General features: G+C 36.7%; 1 protein-coding gene across 4 annotated transcripts in view; it reads right to left on the reverse strand.

The window, feature by feature from the left end:
• Positions 1-526: 526 nt before the first annotated feature.
• TRPC3 (transient receptor potential cation channel subfamily C member 3) overlaps positions 527-23,038 on the reverse strand; it is an 84,920-nt gene continuing 62,408 nt past the window's right edge. For 3 of the 4 annotated variants that reach the window (XM_082389618.1, XM_082389620.1, XM_082389621.1), the window contains exon 11: positions 3,479-6,279. In XM_082389618.1, coding sequence (XP_082245744.1) covers positions 6,001-6,279 — 279 coding nt within the window. In that variant the 3' untranslated portion in view covers positions 3,479-6,000. The other variant, XM_082389619.1, reaches the window with a different exon arrangement.

The following is a 23,038-nucleotide window of genomic DNA, read 5'->3' on the forward strand; positions in this document are numbered from 1 at the left end:
GATAAGTTTAATACAGCAAGCACTTACAAAGTGCCAAACTTTTTAAACAATAAGCCTAAGAAGCCAGTTGAGTGTTGCCTCCTTTCCTTGATCTTCTCTGTAACAGAGGAAAAAACTAAGCATAGCAAAGAGGTCAAAAAGTAAGAGATACTGGACTTTGATAGTCCTGTAATTAATCATAAGCACCTAAATGTCTTTTGCTAGACAAGTTGCTTTTGGTCCTGTTTAAGTGTTCCCTTCTCCAAGTTGCCCCACCAACTTCTTTGAGCTTTACTTTTAAGCCCAACATGCCTGTTACAATAGTAAGTGGGTCAAGGACTTGGTTGCCCAGGGCTATCATTAACCTCAAAGAAGTATTAATTCTCACGGTAATCCTCTAAACTAATCTTCACCTCACCCTCAAGTTACCACAGTAATACCTACGTCTTAGGGTGGTTCCCTAGACGCAAAGTCTGATTTGGATGTGGTGATTTATTGAGGGAATGCTCTCAGGAGAAAGGGACGGGGCGGGGGGAAGAAGGATAAAACAGGGAAGAAGCTAAAAAAAGATTTGGTCTCAGCTGGAGTCTAGCTGCAGCCTAATCCTATCCAAAGCTCTGAAACATGAATTGCACCAAAAGAGTTGGCCCTACCTTGACACAAGGGGACAGCTTTTTGTGCGTCCACACCAGTTGGTCGTTTGTTGGTGTGAGGAGGGGAGGTCGTAACGACCAGACCAGGACAGGGTTGCTTTCTTTCAGCTGAGGGCAGTTCCCTGGGGAACAGGATAGCTGGGAACTGTTAAGGAGCCAACACTCCGGATCTGAGAGGTGCATGCCCTGGTCCATTAAAGGGGATCTGGGTAGGGCATCCATAGTATCAGTGGCATCTACCACACCTTGGCGTCACATCTTCCTCTTGACTACCACCCAGCAACTATAAAAAAAGAAAAAATGTGAAGTATCAAAAACATACTATTTTTACACAAGCATAGTAAATAAAGGAGACAAAAACCTATGTTGAGAGCTCTAGAGTTGTGAAAGGTATGGACTGAAAAGATGTATGTACTCACATGGCATAGATGACATGAGTTTTATCTTCACTCAAGACTCCAAGAATCCTAAACTAGCTGCTTGTTTTTTTTTTAAACAGAACAGTCACACTTTTATTTATTTATTTTTATATTTATTTTTGGCTGTGTTGGGTCTTCGTTTCTGTGCGAGGGCTTTCTCTAGTTGCGGCGAGCGGGGGCCGCTCTTCATCGTGGTGCGCGGGCCTCTTCACTATCGCGGCCTCTCTTGTTGCGGAGCACAGGCTCCAGACGCGCAGGCTCAGTAGTTGTGGCTCACGGGCCTAGTTGCTCCGCGGAATGTGGGATCTTCCCAGACCAGGGCTCGAACCCGTGTCCCCTGCATTAGCAGGCAGATTCTCAACCACTGCACCACCATGGAAGCCCAAACTAGCTGCTTTTAACACTTTTACATTCAACATTTTTCCAACCCCACTTAAAAATATTACTTATTATTCTGCTCCATAGCTGTAAGCAAAAATATCCACACTTGGAATCCTAGACAATACTATGTATAAGACTGAAAGTGTTGTCTATTATGGAAACTCCATATCTTTACTGTTTTAATATAAAGTATAGTAACATATAACAATGAAAAATTCAGTATTTTATTCTGTTCTGAGGTATAACATAAAATACACAAAGTTTGAAAAATGTTTAAGACAAAATACTATTATCATAGCACAAAAGTTAATGAAATATTCTACAATGGTAGCAAAAAATGTATAAAGTTCTTTTCTTAATTTAATTAAGTCCCCAAAAGTAGAAATTAAGAAATAATCTTTAAAGAGCTTTATGTAGTTCCATTTAATGTTCATTTTTGTCTTCATGTCTAGAAAGCCTTCCTGTGTGATAGTAATGACTCAAAGTATTGTGTATGTAATTGGCTTTTAGAACCTATAAAACTATCTTTGAGCTATGACCATAATTTGTGTTCTGGTAAGATTTGAGAGGAACAGACTGAAGAGAATTAGGACGGTAAGCATAACTCTATGAGAGATTTAAACCTAGCTGGTTAAAAAAAATACTTCGACGTTTTGTGGTCTGTGAAGAGAGGAGGGAACTTACCAGTCTGTATCCCCTTTCCTAGTAAAGTCATGAGGCGTTGCGGATATTACCAGTGTTCAGCTCAGTTACACAGTAAGTCATACACATACATCACAATCTATTCTGTGTAGCAAGTGTAAGTGAAATGTCTTGATAAGGAAAAGGATGTCAATCATTGTAAGCAATGATGGCAAGAGATGCCTCAAAGGAAAACGAAACACACCTGGTGATGCTTGGACATGGCTTTCCAGGTACACAGCCATTGCTCCTTCCTATTCCTCCCCATAGCATACCCTCCAAAACTCAGAGTGGAGCTAACAGGCAAGATATGAAGTCAGTTGTTGATAACTTATTTAGCATTAAAGCATCAGAGGCAGAAATTAGGAGGTTATAACAAACTAACAACCCTGCATAACCCCCGACTTTAAAAAATTCACCACCCCACTGACTAAATTCACATTACTGAAAAACAACAAATGAAAATCTAAGACAGTAGGCAAACAGTATATACTTTAGAAAAATCTTTAATGTGTTGTTTGGAACAATTCTATGAAACATATGTAATGTAATTATATTTTCTATTAACCCATTTCATTGTGAAATTCTTCATTCAGGGCTCAAAGGTTCTAGGATTATCAGTGATGTCAAAAATTCTAAGAAAATCTGACCAAGTCATAGCTGTTTGTAAAATTTTTTCAGTTTGTATTTTTCAAAAAAAAAATCTCTTTAGCACTTGGACAAGGGAAGGTATGCTACATAGTGATGGCCTTTTAATTTTTATTTGTATTTTGTTGGCAGTTCAGTTCAGTCGGTTTTGACAACATTTATTGAGCACCTACTATGTACCAGGCACTGTACTAGATGCTGGAGACACAAAGATGAATAAGACATGGTCCCTGTCCCCAAGGAGCTTACAGTCTCTTAGAGGCAAACAGGTAGTGCAAAGACGTAGAGTTTATTCTAAAATGGACAAAAATATCAATAACGTAGTAATATTGGGCCTTTAAATACAATGGCACGTCATTGTTTGTAATGTCAAGGCAGACAATTAAAATGAAGACCATTTGCATATGATAAAACAGTAAAATCATTAAGACCTAACTTTTAAAGATTCACATGATAAAGGTAGTTAATACTAAAAATTTACATCATAGTTTTTCAAGTATTTCATACTTAGAAATATTATTGCCCACATTTGTGCTATAGTCAAAGCCATAATTCCAGGTTACTGAGTCATTCACATCTCAGCACGCTGGGATTCAGTTTCTCACTGAGTTTATGAATTAGAATGGCTAATTCCTCAGTCGCTTGGCTCTTGTCCTCCAAAAGTTCATAGCGAAGGCTGGAGATATCTTGCTTGATTTCTTTTAATTCACCTACGGTATTTGTATTAAAAAACATATAATTGGTAATTTGCCCTTCGTATTTATAAAAAAACAAGAGTGAAATTTATACATGAATGCATTTGTCTCATAACATCTCCAACATAGCTACTTCAGGTGTTTTCCTTTAGAATGTTTAAGAAATGTCTGCCTTTAAAAATGTACTGACTTTGGAAAAAAAACCATAAAAAGTAGTTCAGCTATGTTTTAAAAGTAAAACTCAGCTAAAGTATTGTCCTGTGGCTCAGCCAATTTTTAACACAGGGTGATTTCTCTGTTAACTGGTCTATAATCAGAGTATCTCCTTTCTATCTTCAGGGAGTTTGTCTGGTTCCCTGAGCCATAAGGGTTGACACCTATATGGATTATCTCCCATTGCTAGGCTGGAAGGGAATCCTAGCAAAATGAAACATTTCTAAAAATGAATCAATCTATATAACAGGCAAATACTCACATGTAAGAAGTAAATTGAGGTCAAGTATGAAGTAAGGGAAAGGAAGGAAAAAGAGTAGGGGTATTTCTTAGGGAAGGCAATGGCAATGAACATAGAGCTAAGGAACAAACAAATTAGTTTCTGTGGCACAGGGGACGATGTATAAGGAAATAACAAGCAATGGTGAAATTAAGGAGTTTAGATATGATACCACTGGCAATGTTTACATACATAGAAGTCTCCATAGGAAACTTCTGGCTATTAAAACACAACTATTCCCATAATTTAGCTTGGTAATACTCTGAGCATGTGTAGATTGCAATTAATAACTGGATTCTCTTGCAAATAATTGTCATGTAGATAAGCCATTGACCTTGAAAGGTAAACCTTGGGTCATGAATTTATCTTGAATCCAAGAAATGATTCTTTAAATCATTGGCACTTTAATAGCTTTCTATAATAGAATCATATGTAAAACATATTTTTCATGATATTTCCTGGTATCTTTATGATGCTTTAAAGTATAATCTATGTTCTTTTATTATATAAACGTCAGAATCTTTTATTTTAAAGAATTCTAACTCTTCCTCAAGAATACACACAAAACATTTGATTCTTTTTGTGGCAAAAAAAAAAGGTGGGGGGGGGGCTTTTCCTTTCGCATTTGGCAACATAGAGGAAATAAACTGATCAAATTCGAAATCGCGAGGCCAGTCTTTTGTGGAAGAAATGGATTCTCACAGCATTTAATATCATATTTGGACCATAAGCCCAGTGGGCCCCCTTTCACCTCCCTACTACTACATTCTTCTTCCTTGTTTTTGAGTTATGGGAAGCCTACACACTAAGTGTTGTACTTAGTCTGCCAATACAGGAAACACAAATTACTCATCCTCTTTGGAATTCAGCTTCTTCATTTATTCAGTGAACAGGTTAAATTATATGATATACTTTCTTAGTTAGAACTTTGTTCAAAACTCCAAAGTTTCTTTAATTATTTTCCTCTTTTGTATAAAAGGACTTGGAAGATGACTCCTTGTTTTTGATGCTGTCATGGTGGCCCATTGCCCCCTTCACTTAGTTATGAGGTTATGGTACAACAAATAAGGGAGGTTATGGTACAACAAATAAGGTTTCTGCTTTCTAAACTAAAACTCAATTCCAATCCTGTCTCTCTGAGACTGTTTCTAGGTCATCATGATTGGATTTTTGCTGGTTTCCAATCACACATTCTTAGATTTCTACAAACACATACCATTGTATTGACTCAGATTTGTAAGAGATTCCTTGCATTAATCAAGTAATGGCTTCAAAGCTCATCAACAGTTTAGTTTAGCCTTTTCTTCTCAGCGTAGCTATATCTAGTAGCATCTCACTGGTGCTGAAAGCTATAGTTTCTATTTTTAGGGCAACTTATTTCTCCCTGGTTGATTTCTTTCCATCTCTGGACCTGTACTTTGGCTTATACCCCAGCCTTTGATGAAAAAGTGTTATAGTCCAGACAGACGTGCTGCCTAGGATATGCCTGGAAAACAGGTGCCAAGAAGAAAAGTGAAAGGCAAAAGAGAAACACCAGATGAGAAAAATGGGTTAGAGATTTCTTTCTGGACAACAAAGTAAAGATTTTTCTGAAGAAATGTGGATTCTGTTTGAGCCAACGTTATTTTACCTGCATCACCGGAAAAATGTTAACACTCAATGTGAACTCCCTGAAACGGAAGTGAAACTACAGACTACTTATGTAATAGGGATTAGAAACTCCCAGAAAGATGGCAGACTTTACATTCTAAGAAATCAGGGCATTCTGTAGTGATAAACTGTCTCTGATTGACAATTTAAATAACTGTTTCTTTAAAAAGACAGAGTTTTAGAAATGTAGCATAAGATTCTCCTGTCAATCTTGGAGGAACCCAAACAGTTACCTGAGATTGGATTTTTTTGTTTTCCTTTTTCACACGTTTTAATTTTAATTTATTATTAAAATGTTTTGTACTGAAATCAGTAATGCCCCCGTCTTTCCTACTGGGATTAAGTGGCTTAGTCTTGTTTTGATATAGTATGATGAGTCAAAGTAAAAGGCAACTCCAAAATCAACTTAAATTTGTTTTCTTTTTGTTTTCTTTTTTGAAAGCAGGGTAAGAAGGAATTGCACTAACAATAGTTATTTCTGGTTGACTTTTACTTTCATTTTTTACTCTCCCATATTGGATTTTTAAAGTATCCTTCAATATGAAGTTTTCCAAGTTCATTAAATTAGTTGTAAAAGGATGTTTCTCAAGTTGAAGGTGCTTACCTTCATTAACTTCATCATTTTCTTTGTCTACTTGTGCTTTCAAAACATACCGCTTTATAAGTCTTTTCATTATCTGCTGTTGGGCCAAAAAAAAAAAAAAAATTGTATCACCAATGATACACATAAGTAATCTGGATCCTATTTCCCAAAGAGCCTTACATACCTGTAAAGCAAAGAACTCAGGGGAGAGAAGTTGTATGTAACTATTTATAGAAGACTCACCCAGATTTCAGAACATAATCCCTTTTCACCTTGTACTGAGTTTTACTGCATGATCCACAAACATTGCCCTGACCCAGCCTTCACCCCCACTGCCACCCCACTCCGGGGATGCAAGAAGCTTCAAAAGAAGTTAAGCTGAAAGACTTCAATTCATGGCTTCTCTTTCAAATAATGATTTCTCTTTAAGGCACATTGACACTAAATTATCATCTATAGATACTACCTTATTTCTCACTGTTTAAAAAATATACAAATATATGCTCAATATGGAGAATTTGGAAAATACAGAGAACTAAACAATAAACGAAAATCATCAATTATCCCACTGTCCAAAGATAATCATTGTTGTTATTTTAGTGTATGTCTTTCCAATATCTTTAAATTTTGTATATATACTAATTACTATATGTATTACATTTTATGTTGTCTAAATACCATATATTCTGTTACATTATATGTTTTCCTCTCATAGCAATATATATTGTGAATATATTTCAAACGAAATAAATGCTCTTACAAGATAATTGTTTATCCATATGGAAAAAATTAAATTGGAGCCCTACTTCATACCATGCACAAAAAAAGGAACTCCACATGCATCTTAAATATGAAAGACAAAGCTTTTAAATCCTTTAAAAGAAAGTATAGGAGAATATATTTATAAATTCAGTGTACAACTGGATGTTTTTTAAACAAGATAAAAAATTCTAATTATAGTATTTCTACTATAATTATAATTCTATTATAATTTCTACTTTTCAGATTTATAAACTCAACTTCATTACAATTAAAACTTCATTAAAACTTCTGTTTATAAAGATACCATAAAGAAAGTAAAAAGGCAAGCCACACACTGGGAGAAAATATCGATGATACTTACAACTGGTAAAGAATTTGGATCCAAGATATATGAAGAACTTTAATATGAAAAACTCAAAGAATCCAATAGAAAAATTGGCAAAAGACAAACAGGCACTTCACTGAAATGGAATTGTGAATGGCCAACATGCATATAAAACAATCTCAAAATCTTTTCTTGGGGAAATACAAATTACAATTAAAAGGAGATACATGGGGGTGGGGAGGGGAATTGGATGAAGGCAGTCAAATGGTACAAACTTCATTATAAGATAAATAAGTACTAGGGATGTAATGTACAACATGATAAATACAATTAACACTGTTTTATGTTATATATGAAAGTTGGTAAGAGAGTAAATCCAAAGTGTTCGCATCACAAGAAAAAAATTTTTTTTCCATTTGTTTAATTTTGTATCTATATGAGATGACTCATATGTTCACTGAACTTATTATGATAATCATTTCATGATGTATGTAAGTCAAATCATTATGCTGTACACCTTAAACTTATACAGTGCTGTATGTTAATTATATCTCAATAAAACTGGAAAAAAGGAAAAAAGTGATACAATTTTATATCTAAAAAGGGAAAAATTAATAAATCTTATAATGCCAAGTGTTGTAAAGGATATGGATCAATGGGACTTTTGTACTTCACTGGCATGAGTACAAGTACAGTAGACCACTGGGAAAAACAAGTTGGCATTATCTTTTTGTAATTGAAGTACAGCTGATTTACAATATTATATTAGTTTCAGGTGTACAACACAGTGATTCAATATTTTTATAGAGTACACTCCATTTAAAGTTATTATAAAACAATGGCTATCTTTCCCTGTGCTGTACAATATATCCTTGTAGCTTATTTTATTCATAGTAGTTTGTACCTCTTAATCCCCTATCAATTTGGCATTATCTTTTAAAGTTGAACACTTGCATATCCTTTCACTCAGAAAGGCCACTCCTTGGTATAGGCCCTAGAGAAACTTAGCACATGTGGACCAAGAGACAGACATAGACACGGTTTATAGCAATCTTGTCTGAGACAGCAAAAAACCTGGAAACAATCCAAACAAATACCAACAGAAGAATAGACAAATCATGGTATGTTACACAATGTAATGTCATTCTGTTCACTAATGAAATTAATTAATGCAATTAATGAACCATGGCCACACACAACAGTATGGATGAATCTTAGAAGCGTAAGTGTTGAATGACAAATTCAAGTTGCAGACTTCACAAAGTATGAAACTATCCTTATAAAGTTACTAAGTAAAAGTAAATCCACATAATGCATTTTTAGGACTATCTATATTTGTGATAAACCTGTATTTGAAAAGAAAGCCAAAGCCAGAGGATGAGAAACCCAAACTTCCAGATAGCGACTACCCCTTAGGTGGAGGCAAGGGTGTGGCCTAGGGAGGAACACACATGCAGAGGCGGTGGACAGATAATGTTACCCCTCTCACGGAAGTGGTGGCTTCCTAGGTATGCATGTAATTATACTTCATAATTGACGTGCTGCACATATTCTTGTGCATATATCAAACATTAAAAAGACAGTAAAGAAAAGAAAAAAAAAGTTCTAACTGAAATGCAGATATAGTGAGGGTGGAAAATGTACCTCAGTTTTAAGAAAGTATGAATTATGAACCAAAGTGACCCACTAGATGCCAAGGTCAAGTAGAAAGGAGAAATCTAGGATAATACAAAATGTCTGCCTCAGAGAATACTGACAGATTGAGAGGGAGCCCATGTTATCAAAAAGGAAAAGCCCATTTTATCAGTCATAGTAAAATATGTATAAAACACGTTGAGTTGTGTGGAATCTGGACATCAGGACAGACCTTAGGCAGGACTCATTCATTCATTCACCAAATATTTTTAGTGAGCGCCAGCTCTGTGCCAGGTACCATACTAGGCATTGGAGATGCAACAGTGAACACAATCCCTGCTCCAACGAAACCTCACTGGAACCATTCACTGTGATGGGTGGGATATAATTAAGTTTAGGGGACAATGCAGGCATATTCCTATAGAAAGAAAAAACAACGAAGTGTTTATCAGTTAAAAGCAGCTTGAAAGGCAGTAATACAAATCAGTGGGAAAGAAAAGACTGCTCAACAAATAAGGCCTAGACAATGGACTATCCTTACAGGGAAAGTTAAAATTAGACCTTCCTCACACCATATATTAAAGAAAAGAGCCAAAGGGATGAAAAATCTAAATGTGAAAAGCAAAAACTTTGAAAGGAATATGGTAATGTTTCTTGAGAAAGCTAACAGAAAGGATAAGCCATAAGGAAAATGTTGATAAATCTGACCATATTAGGACAATCTAAAACTTTCATACAAGGAAGAATATCAATAACATGCAATCTTATGTCAGATGGGATTTTTCCTGTTGTCCTGGAATTGTTGATAAAACCAAGACTGATGAAAAAGGATGCTAAGTACCAGGTCAGCCACCAGGGTCTAAGACCATGTTGCCCCCTGCAGCTGGAGCCAGCCACCTCCCCTCAGGGCTTACTGAGACTCACTGGACCAGTACTGAACTTACAACTACTTTCTCCTCACCTCACATAAGGAAAAAGAGTGAGACATGGGAGGGATCATGGGCTTTGCGGGGAGAGAGGTTATTCTCTCCCTTCCCTGTGTGGAAGGGAGAAGGTGCACCCCGCCTCCTAGAAGCAAAGGGAAGAAGGAAATCCAAGGCAATGTAAAGTTTAGGGTTGCCTGTAGGAAAGGGAGACTGGCATCCTGCTCCCAATTAGATGTCTGTTCTAGCAGGCTTGCTGGCCTGATCCTGGTAATTTAGTCAAAAAGGAAAAAGAACTGTGATAAGAGAGGAACAGCCATTGGGTCAACCTGTACTCTCAATATTTGACAAACAGAGACAAATTTCCACTATGTTGGGTAGAATACACATCAGTGGGAAACGATAATCTTTTCAATAAATGGGGCTTGGACAATGGGCTATCCTCATGGGAAAGGTGAAAATTAGATCCACACCTCAAGTGAGAGTCAGATCTCTGCATCAGGGAGCTGTGCGTCGCCTTTTCAAACCCTTTAAACATGCCCCCGCCCAGTTAGACAGGCAGCACTTTGGTGACGGCCACAAGCAGGACATCAGAATTTGATCAGTGTTACAGCACTAGTGATGAACAACAAGGAAAAGACTGCAACCTGCAGTTAACTCAAGGGAAAAGATGTTTACCTTTCAGCTTCTTCCCCTTCCCTCTCCACATAGCACAGGATGAACACCTAGAAGAGTTAACAGGGGGAGGTGTGGACAAAGCAGACCACAGTCTTCAGCCACTGGAGTCACCTTCAGAGGTTTAGCTTGTGCTAGGAGTGAGGAGGAGAAGAGCGCTAGATTGATTTGGAGAGTTTGTCTGTTTGTTTCTTTCTCTCTTTCTCTAATATTTATTTATTTATTTATTTATTTATTTATTTTTGGCCATGCAGCATGGCCTGCAGGATCTTAGTTCCCCCACCAGGAATTGAACCCGGGCCCTCAGCAGTGAAAGCACCGAGTTTTAACCACTGGACTGCCAGGGAATTCTCAAATTTCAAAATAAACATAACTATCTCTTTAATTACAAACGTGACACTTTCTAATAACACAAAGTCACTGGAAAGTTATGGAGTCTTAACAAGGTGTTGTAAAGGGCTCCTCCATTCAGTGGAAAAGAAGAGTTCAAAATAAAACACTTAGTGGGAAATTATTGAAAACAAAGTCACTTTTATACATTCACAGGCTGCAACTCCTTAGTGGACCATTACATGAAGTTAAAAGACAAACCAAAGAGAGACAGAGGCTGCTTGCAAAACATACTGACCAAGAATCAGTATCCAGGACATGATAGGATTTTGACAAGTCACTAAGGTAAAGACAAACAGCCAAGTAGAATTAGGAAAAAGAATTTAAATTCACAAGAAAGGAAAACTGAATGACCAACAAACGTATGAAAAGATGTTCAATCTCATTGGTAATCAGAGAAGAGTACATTTAAAAAATTAATACCAATTCACACATATACGTTTGGCAAACATTTTTTCTTTTGAAAAAAATTCAAACCCACAGAAAAGTTGAAAGTAAAATAAAGTGACTTAAGACTTTTCACCTTGATTCACCAATGTTAGATATTTGCCACATTTGCTTTATCTTGCTCCCTGTGTCTATTATTATTATATTGCTAAAGCATTTGAAAATAATTTTCAGACATCATGTCATTTTATCCCTAAATATTTCCATGAGTATCTTCTAAGAATGTTCTCTTATATAACCACGCTACAATGATCAAATTTTAGAAAAATTAACATGGATCAAACTGTCTAATACATAGTCTATATTCTGTCTCATTTTCCCAGTCAAGGATCACATGTTGCTTTTAGATGTCATGTATCTTCAGTCTCCTTTAATCTGGAACAGCTCCTTGGCCTTTCCTTGTCTTTCATGATGCTGACGTTTTTGAAGTATAAAGGGAAGTTGTTTTGTAGTTGGCAAAATTTAAAAATTCTGATAATACCAAGTTCTTGTGAGAACACTGGGAAACTCTTATACCCTGTTACTGGAAATAGAAATTGATATAACCACTCCCAGGTATACAACCCGGAAAAACACTTACAAGTGTGCAAAATGAGACATTTACTAGAATGTTCAATACAGCATTATTTATAATAGGCAAAAATGGAAAATAAGCTAAATTTTCATCAACAGAGGAATAAACAAAAATTGTGTATTCATACAATGGGATATTATAGAGCAATTAGAATGAAAAACAAGATATATGTATATCAACATAGATAATTCTCAAAAATATAAAGATAAGTGAAAAAAAACAGAATATGTAATGTTATTTATATATATTTCAAAACCACATAAAACTAGCATCAATACATAATGGTATGAATATACTTATGTAAATAATAAATAAAGTATACATGGGAAGAACACACAAGAACTTCAAGATAGTGAAGATCGCTGGGGAGGGATGAAAGCTAATGTAATAGAGTAGGGGTATTTTAGTTGTATCAAAATTTCCTTACAAAAGAGATCCAAAAAGAATGTGGCAAAATATTTATTAAAGTAAGATGGTGGTGACATAGATGTCTAACAGGACATTTTGTGATACCTTTCTGTGTTTGAAATAGTCCATAATCAAAATTTAACTATAATAAAATAAAAACAATTAAAATACTCTTACAAATAGGTTTTTAATGCTGCCTAGCAAATCGATGTGCCTCGCTAGCCTGGGCATTCATTCCATCTTCAGTAGCCAATAGTCCTTCAGTCATGATAAACAAATATTTTCCACTTTTACAAACAAAGCTGTAAAAACTTCATCTTGTAAAGAAACTGAGAATAACTCAGGGCTTACAAAGGTCTTATTTAGTACCATTCAGACATGCATTATTTAGAAATACTATCTCTACAAAAAATGAAACTTCTAAAAATTTAAGTGAGGCAGAATGCATTTGGTGTAAAAAATCTATGAATTTGAATGCAGGCCTTTATTTACTAGCTGAGTGAATTAAAGGTGCTTAAACTCTTTAAGCTTCCATTTCCCCATTTATAAAATGGGAGTAACAAAGCTCAACTAATAAGTTGTACAGATTAAATAACCAAATGCATGTAAAAAGCATAGTTCCTGCTTGGAAAAGGACAGCTCTTGTTGGTATTATTTATAAAGTCTGAAGACTAAGATACTGCTGCCCACATTCCCTAGTATAATACTCTAAAACATTTCTGTAACATTATTCAAAACCACACTTAGAAAGTCTATGAAAACTTACATTTACTGCCAGAAGCGACAATAACAGGAAAATAAAATATTTTAAACATTCATATAGTGTTCAAGTTCCCTAGAAATATCCTGAACAAAACTATTCAGATTAAATTCCCTCATTGAAGGGAAAAGAAGAAGGCATATTCATCTCCATTTCATCTTTAACCCGCAGGGAAAATTATAGTTATGGGCTTAAATTTTTCCCTTCAAAATTTGATGTGTTTTAAGCTTTCCATGTATCCCATAAAAATGTTCATCTTAATATTTACAACTTAAAAATACTTTTCTACCACTGCACTAAGTTGGAGTCTCTCTAAAAGGCAAGAAGACACCTGCTATTGGACTGAAATCAGTTTCCCCACATATGACACTACCTGGTAATAGTCTATCCCTTAGTTCATGTTGGAAAGATAACTGATGTGAATTCCAAAATGATTTGCAGCTCAAAGAAAGTGAAAAGTTTAGCCATTTTCATTCTATTAGGTAGCTTGTCTGGTGAACCCAAGGCAGTATTGTATAGCAGTTGAGAAAGTGGGATACAAGGACAAATAGCTTGGATTTGAGTGTGTTTTGAGTTATTTACAAGCAATCAAATCTTGGTGACAATCTGTGTAGTGGAAATGTTAGCATCTATCTTGTAAAAGATAATACAAGTTAATTACATAGAAGGTGTTCAATTAATGTAACTCTTATTCCTTATTATCATTTATGTTTCTTTTATAAAGAAAATTTTGATTAACCCATCTTAATAATGCTGGTATTGTAGGCAAAGATCATGAAACTTGTGAGTAATAAGTAAAAATATCATTTAAAATATTATCTTTACCTAAATTTATGATGGATTCTTTAATCAAAGCCAGTACCACAAATTAGATCGATCAATAACAGAATCATCTTCTTTCCCTCTTGGTCAAATTGCTAACTAATGCAACAGAAGTCTATAAATTAACTTCCACATTCCACAGACCTCCAGGAATTATCCATATTTCTCGATATGAGCATGTGAGTCACTGTTTAAGGAAGACACTGTAATTTTATTGAGTGGACTATGGATTTCCTCTGTCCACGGTGTGGAAAGCTTGGTCCTAGTTACCTCAAGCATTATCTCTTGCAAACAAATCCAAGTTCATTTCTCAGCCCTCCATTAAGACTGGGAGAAGGAATGAGATTTGGATGGTTGCATATGTGTGTATGCCCTGCCTTTCCAAAAAGCATCAAAGCTTTTTTCACTTGCTTATTTTTTACTGATTCAAATTCAACTAACAACTGTTAAGTAATGTATCAGATACTTTTACATTTATTTCCTCATTTACTCCTACAGAGAAGCCAAATTTGACTGACATCGGTAGATTGTATAATCTGAATTTTAGCAACCTATAAAGTGTGACTATAAGGTAATAAGATTGATTTGGACAAACACAAAGAACTTGGAAGTAGAGAGCAGAATTGTAGGGAGGGAAGGGTCCTTGGAAATCATGTGTTTTTCATTTTTTCATACCACTCATTGTGACATACATACCTTGACAGATCACCATTGCACAGCCTCTGAATAAACATCTGTGATTCAGACCCTGCTACTTTTTCCAGACAGTTGGTTTGGTCTATTTTTGGACAATTGTAGCTGTTAAAAAATTCCTTTGTATTGAGCCAAAATCTGCTTCACTGTACTTTCTAACTACTGGTCCAAGTTTTGTTCTTTGGAGAAACAAAGAATAGATTTCCTTCTTCTACTTGATCAGCTTTCAAATATTTTCCTCCTCTGGGTTTCCCTGGGTTCCCATACCATTTTATTTATATCTCACTTATACCACATAGCCATATCCCAAGGTTGTATGAACGTTCACCTACTTTTTTCTTTCCTTCCCTTCCTCTCTACCTCCGTTCTGTCCTTCCACTCCAGTGGAGAGATCCTTGAAGCCATGGACTGTATATTTGTAGTCTTACAACCTAAGACCATGCATAACAGAGGATATTCTGAATGTGCCCTGAAGCTTAAGGTGAATTCCTCATATTACTGTGTACTTCCAGTAAAATCAAGCCTACATGAATTAGATCAGAGACCGTCATGTGGGCCGAAGACAGTCTAACACTATCTGAGCCAGAGGTGTTCCCAAGACAAAGAAGGTTGTTAAAGCAGAGCTGCCACAGAAGAGAGCAGAGAGATAAGAACCTAGAGCCCAGCTTTTGTGGAGGCTTACAATATATTCTCATTTCTCAAGGTCATATTAGCATATCTATGTACTTTTAACTTGAATTAACACAGGTATTCATGAGCAGAATTCAGTCATAGTTATCCCTCCAAGTCTTTATGTTCTCCAGAAAAATCATCCCCAGTTTTTCAAAAAATTCTTTATATACATAAAAATTACCTCTGCATGCTCTTAATAATTAATGTTAATATAAATAATACTGCCATTGATCAAGGCACCTAAAAATTTTTCCTTTGTTGCCCTGTGAGACACATCTGAATCTCTGTCTTTGAAGTAATTGCCATGGAGAGGAAACATTCATTTGAATGTAAAACATGTAAGATGACGACCTGATTGGTGATGGCCACATATTTTTTTGAAGGTGGATGTAACTTTTTTTTTTTTTACCGAGCCCTGTGGCACGTGGGATCCTAGTTCCCCAACCAGGGATCAAACCTGTGCCCCCTGCAGTGGAAGCGCAGAGTCTTAACCACTGGACCGCCAGGGAAGTCCCAGGATGTGACTATTTTTGAAAAAATGTGAAGTCAGATGGCACTGTCTTGTTAATAAGGTCCAAATGATTAGCTGAGTTCAGGACTGAGAAAGTAACAAAGCACTTTTGTATGTCTTATAAACTAATTATAGAAGTAACTCTTTAGAGATATTCCAAAAATATTCTGATCTGTGATATAAACCATTAGAATTAGTGTATTCCAAAGGTCACCCCTTTGAAGGAAAAATCCCCATTTAGCAGATTAAGATTAGGAATTTCTTTAAGGTAAACCACATACTCACACTACATGAAACAAAAATCCATAACAAATAAACCAATTGTTATCACTCATGGAGTTCATAACAGGTAGATTTTTATCTAAATATAATCAAGACATTTATATGAAGTTTGGTGTGTATATAGCTGATTGAGACTTTTTCCCTCAGTTTCTCTTTTTCTGCTATCACTTTTGGGGAGCTACAGAAGACTATGCCACAGGCACAGGGAATTCTTCTCTTTAGAAAATACGAAATACACAGGATTCTGGAGTCTCTAGGCATTTAGCAAGGATCATCTCATGCAGAGGCACAGCCATTTTCAATTTGACAATAAACTCAGAAGTTTCTCCACTTCTTCTAAATCACTCAAAAGCAATAAGGAGAATAGGAAACAGAAACACTAACTCCTTCATTAATGAGACAGAGGAATCCATATTCTTTTTTAGATAGGTTATATGTAAGGTCAAATGGGGATATGGAGAAATGCCAAGAGCAGACATTCATGGCTGAGAATGTCACTTGACCTTTTGATACAAAGGCTACAGAAGCTTAGAATTATAGGGCTGAAGGAGAAATTATAAAGAAAAGCCGTAATTGCTAGAAGTACTTTGTGAGTGAGGTGGAGAGGGAGAGTCTGCCTTGTGAACGATCCTGCAGTGCTACTTTTGACAAGAGATAATAAAGAATACGTTGAACTCACATACACAATGCTGTGCCTAAAGGCAAATTCCTGCTAGCCTGGGACGGGGCCCTGGAATTCTCTGACCCCACTCCAACCTCCTGAAAGCAGCTGGTCCGAGAAGAACTTACTTCATTCAAAACTGAGTAATAGTCAGTAAGGAATCTACAAAACATCTATACTAAGACAGTCCAAGAAAAAAAGGAAAAAAACAAATAGCAAATAAAGAACACTCACTAGAAAAATGCTAAAGAAAAGATGAACACACATAATGCCATTATTGAAACATAATCTTTTAAAAATAGGGACCAATCATGTCTTCAGAATAAGAGCACACGGAAAATATGGTAAGTCAAAGTAGGAAATGATATATAAGTTGGAAAATCTCAAGAAGAGGAGGAAGAAAAAAGTTAAATCATCACAGAAATGAAAGATATATTTGAAGCAGCACATATGAAGATAGACAGGAATAAAAGACAGGATGGGAAAAAAAAGGAGCCAAAGAGAGAAATGGATGAAAAATTCAAAAAGCATAGAGAAAAAAAAGATTCAGCAGGCATCTAATTGGTATCCCTGAAGATGAGACCTCAAATAATGGAACAGAAAGAATATTTCAAGGTATAATTCAAGGAAATTATTCAGAAATAAAAGAAGACTTGAATGTACAATTTGAAAGGACGTACTCCATGCCAGGAAAAATTCATGTAGATCCACCTACAGAACAATCAATTGCAAGTTATTGGATTCAAAAGGTAAACAAAGAAAATTTGGGCATTCAAATCAAAATCTCAGGTCAACTATATGAGAAAAACAATCAGGCTGGCCTCAAACTTTTCCATATCAACATTCCATTCTAGGGGCAGTGGAGCAATGTTTACAAATACATCAAGAAAATAAAGTCATATCTAAGAATTTTACAGCTAGTCAATATGAATATATAGAAAATAGGAAACAGTTTAAGACATGAAATAACTCAGAGAACGTAGTTCCCATGAGCTCTTTTTGAAGAAACTGGAGGAAGACAAACTTTACCTGACAAAGAGATTAATGGAAAATTAAGGCAAAAAGACTGGTGGTGAGTACTGACTGTGTAACTGTGGGACTAAAACTAAAACAAATGTGAATTATAATCTTACAAGGTAGTGAAGGGGATCAGAAAATATCACCCCCAAATGTATCACTTTGACATAGGATTACTTTGAGCTGAAGGCAATTAAGAAGCAGAAGACACAGAAGGAGCTCACTGCCTTCCTCCAAACTGCCCAAGAACAGGACATAAATTTCCCTGTGTGAAGATCTTCCCCCTTCCCTCTCCCATACCAAGAGGAAGAGAAACAAGCATCATCACTAGAAACAGAAAGTTGGCTCAGAGATGGGTCTACACAAACGCAAACCTTACTACAGTAACCCTAGTCTTCCATTAATTTCCCCACATATATACTTACCTTCCCACAATTTACCACCCCTGGGAGCCCAAAGACATCCTCTTTCCTTTGTCTTGTCACTTCTCCACAAATTCATTGCCCTTTTTAGGATGATATATAAGCCTCAATTTCTAACTACCCCTTTGAGTTACTCATCACCAAATTCTCCCATGTGTTTGCACGTTGCATGCATAAACAAACTCTGCTTTTTTTTTTTTTCTTCCTGTTAATCTACCTTTTGTTAGTTTAATTCACAGGCCCCAGCTACAGAACCTAATGGGTAGAGGAAAGGTTTTTTTGTTCCACCTCTACAATTCTAATGATTTAACTAGCAAAAGCTGGGAGGAGGAGGGCAAAAATGGTGAAAGATAAAATAAATATACTGATTTTTTCATATTTTAGAGCTGGAGGGTCAAAAGATAAAACTTGAAATTTATAAATCAAATAACAGATATAAGTATGTGTAAAGCACCAAGACAAATAATATAATCCACTTTGGCAGAGACTGCCAATTCTCTTCCCTGGTTTTTTAGCTCAGCACATGGCCACTAGGAATTAAGACTTATTTCCCAGCCTCCATTGCAGATATGTTGTTTGTGTAACTTTACAGAAGTTCCTTACAGGAAGGAGGCATCTTTCTTCCCTATCACTGTCTGACTATATTTTGGAATGCAGAAATAATAGCCGGAGCTCCAGCAGCTTTCTTGGACTGTGAGATCATGTTAGAATGAAAGTCAATCATGACCGAGTAATATGATAGAAACAGCCTGGGCCCTTGACAGTGGTAGGTACCATACCAGCCCTGGAATGACCACCTCCAGAATTCTTGAAGAGAAGACAGAAACACATTTCTATGTTCTTTCAGCTATTAGTGGTTGGTATTTGGTGGTTCTGTGTGATTTGCACCTCTTAATCCTAATTAATATGAACACTCTGAGGACTACTTTAAAATGATACTGGGTACACGAATGAAGATCTGAACAAATGGAAAGGTGTGTCATATTCTTGAAAAGGAAGACACAACATTATAAAGATGTCAATTCTTCTTAAGTTAACACAACCCCTAAAATACCAACAGAATATTTTGCAAATTATACAAGCTGACTCTAAAGTTTAAGTAGAAAAATAAACAAGAAAGAAAAACCAGGAAAATTATGCAAAATAATTTGAGTAAGAGTCTCTTCAAGTAAGAGTCTTGAAGTAAGGACATATGTATGTGTTTCTGTGTATTTTGTTTGATTTTGTTTTAAACTATAGTAATTAAAACAATGTGGTTCTATAGCATATTGAAAGCCCAGAAATAAATCTAAGTAGATATGGGAATTTAGTAAATGATAAAAGTGATATTTCAAATCAATAGAAAAGACAGATTATTTGACACACCCAGTTGTGTAATCATCTGGAAAAAAAATAAATTGGATCCCCACCCACACATTGCATCAAACTATATTCTATACAGATCAAATATTATCATGTAAAAAGTGAAACCATTAGCATACCAAGGAAAATATGGGTAAAAAATTTCTTAAATATCATCATATGGGAGAGGAGCTTTTGAAATAGGACACAAAATCTGAAGCCATAAACAATCTGTAAAGTTGACTACACACAATTCTAAAAGGTTGGGAAAAAATACCCACAAATATTAAAAAGACACACAACAAACTGGGGGAAGAATTCTCAACTCCTACCACAGGTAAAGGGCCAATTTTCTTAAAATAATTCTTAATTCTTAAAAGAATTCTTCCTAATTTATAACAAAGAGCCCATCAAGAAAAGCAAATAAATATTGGGTCTTAAGCATATAGAAAACTAAGCCTAAAGAGATGGTCAAATTCATTCATTACAAAGAATGCAAAGTAAAATGTGACACTGTGGTATCATTTTCACCTATCAATTTGGACAAGATAAAAACCTTTGGTAACATACTATTGGTAAATTAAGGAGGAAATGGGCACTCTTGTACGTTTATTGTTAAGAATATAAACTGGGCTCAGACGCAGGCCGAAGCCCCCGATGGTGCACTCGGGAACAGAGAAGGCGAGTGCCCAGCGCCCCACATGACTCAGACCCCATGCCCGGCCCTCAGGTGACTGCACCTGACCGGGAAGCCCCTGACAAGAGGCCACCGCTCAGGTGTCTCTGGGACCTGAGGAAAGGAGCCCCCAACAGGACGTCCGGCCCTCAGGTGACTCTTTGACAGGACGGCTGCCTGAGGAGTGAACTTCCATTTTGGAGAGGGGCCCACATGTGAGGGAATAGCAGATGGTCTCTATCAGCTAAGGGACTGAGCTCAACAACCAAAAGGAAGTGAATTCCAACAACAACCATGTGCCTGCTAGAGGACCTGGAGCCTTAAATGAGTCTCCAGCCCTGACCAGCAGCTCCCGTGCAGCCTCCTGTGTGAGGCCCTGAGCAGAGGACCCAGCTCACCTGCACAGGTACCCAAAGAAATGGTATCCTGGCAAAATGAGGCAGGAGCAAAAGAGTTGAACATGCATGAAAAGGAAAGTGAATCCTAGTCCATTCAGTCTAGTATGAAACGGGAGAATTATTACAATCATTTGAAGACCCAAGAGAATGATAAAAGGCACACTATCAATAGAGAATTGTTTACTCATGAGAAACTGCTACCGTGTAGGGGAAGGATAATAAACCTGAATTGGTTGTCTAGGAGCACTCAAGTGCTTCCACCCAACCTTGGACACAGTTAAAGACAGCTTCTTTGTGGCTGGCAGAGAAAACCAAGCAGCTTTGCCAGCAAGAGGATTCTAAGGGAGGAGGAGAAGGAAAGTAGCAGGAAGGAAAGCAGACATCAAGAGGGTCTTGGTGCTCTGGCCTGGTGTCAGGCCTGAGCCTCTGAGGTGGAAGAGCCGAGTTCAGGACATAGAACCACTAGAGACCTCCCGGCCCCATGTAAGATCAACTGGCGAGAGCTCTCCCAGAGACCTCCGTCTCAACACTAAGACCCAGCTCCACTGAACGGCCAGCAAACTCCAGTGCTGGATGCCCCATGCCAAACAACTAGCAGGACAGGAACACAAACCCACCCATTAGCAGAGAGGCTGCCTAAATTCATACTAAGTTCACAGACAGCACAAAAACACACCACCGGACGTGGATCTGCCCACCAGAAAGACAAGATCCAGCTCCACCCACCAGAACACAGGCACTAGTCCCCTCCACCAGGAAGCCTACACAAGCCACGGAACCAACCTTAGCCACTGGGGGCAGACACCAAAAACAATGGGAACTATGAACCTGCAGCCTGCGAAAAGGAGACCCCAAACACAGTACGTTAAGCAAAATGGGAAGACAGAGAAATATGCAGCAGATGAAGGAGCAAGGTAAAAACTCACCAGACCAAACAAATGATGAGGAAATAGGCAGTCTACCTGAAAAAGAATTCAGAGTAATGACAGTAAAGATGATCCAAAATCTTGGAAATAGAATGGAGAAAATACAAGAAACGTTTAACAAGGACCTACAAGAACTAAAGAGCAAACAAACAATGATGAACAACACAATAAATGAAATTAAGAATTCTCTAGAAGGAATCAATAGCAGAATAACTGAGGCAGAAGAACGGATAAGTGACCTGGAAGATAAAATAGTGGAAATAACTACCACAGAGCAGAATAAAGAAAAAAGAATGAAAAGAATTGAGGACAGTCTCAGAGACCTCTGGGACAACAATTAAACGTACCAACACTTGAATTATAGGGGTCCCAGAAGAAGAGAAAAAGAAAGGGTCTGAGAAAATATTTGAAGAGATTATAGTTGAAAACTTCCCTAATATGGGAAAGGAAATAGTCAATCAAGTCCAGGAAGCACAGAGAGTTCCATAGAGGATAAATTGAAGGAGAAACATGCCAAGACACATATTAATCAAACTATCAGAAATTAAATACAAAGAAAAAATATTAAAAGCAGCAAGGGAAAAGCGACAAATAACATACAAGGGAATCCCCATAAGGTTAACAGCTGATCTTTCAGCAGAAACTCTGCAAGCCAGAAGGGAGTGGCAGGACAAATTTAAAGTGATGAAAGGGAAAAACCTACAACCAAGATTACTCTACTCAGCAAGGATCTCATTCAGATTTGATGGAGAAATTAAAAGCTTTACAGACAAGCAAAAGTTAAGAGAAACCAGCACCACCAAACCAGCTTTACAACAAAGGCTAAAGGAACTTCTCTAGGCAGGAAACACAAGAGAAGGAAAAGACTTACAAAAACAAACCCGAAACAATTAAGAAAATGGTAATAGGAACATACATGTCGATAATTACCTTAAATGTAAATGGGTTAAATGCTCCCACCAAAAGACATAGACTGGCTGAAAGGATACAAAAACGAGACCCATATATATGCTGTCTACAAGAGACCCACTTCAGACCAAGGGACACATACAGACTGAAAGTGAGGGGATGGAAAAAGATATTCCATGCAAATGGAAATCAAAAGAAAGGTGGAGTAGCAATTCTCATATCAGACAAAACAGACTTTAAAATAAAGGCTATTATAAGAGACAAAGATGGATACTACATAATGATCAAGGGATCAATCCAAGAAGAAGATATAACAATTGTAAATATTTATGCACCCAACATAGGAACACCTCAATACATAAAGCAAATGCCAACAGCCATAAAAGGGGAAATTGACAGTAACACAGTAATATCAGGGGACTTTAACACCCCAGTTTCACCAATGGACAGATCATCCAAAATGAAAATAAATAAGGAAACACAAGCTTTAAATGACACATTAAACAAGATGGACTTAATTGATATTTATAGGACATTCCATCCAAAAACAACAGGATACACATTCTTCTCAAGTGCTCATGGAACATTCTCCAGGATAGATCATACCTTGGGTCGAAAATCAGGCCT

This window comes from Balaenoptera borealis (assembly GCF_965194805.1).
Source record: "Balaenoptera borealis genome assembly, chromosome: 4".
Classification (NCBI taxonomy): domain Eukaryota; kingdom Metazoa; phylum Chordata; class Mammalia; order Artiodactyla; family Balaenopteridae; genus Balaenoptera; species Balaenoptera borealis.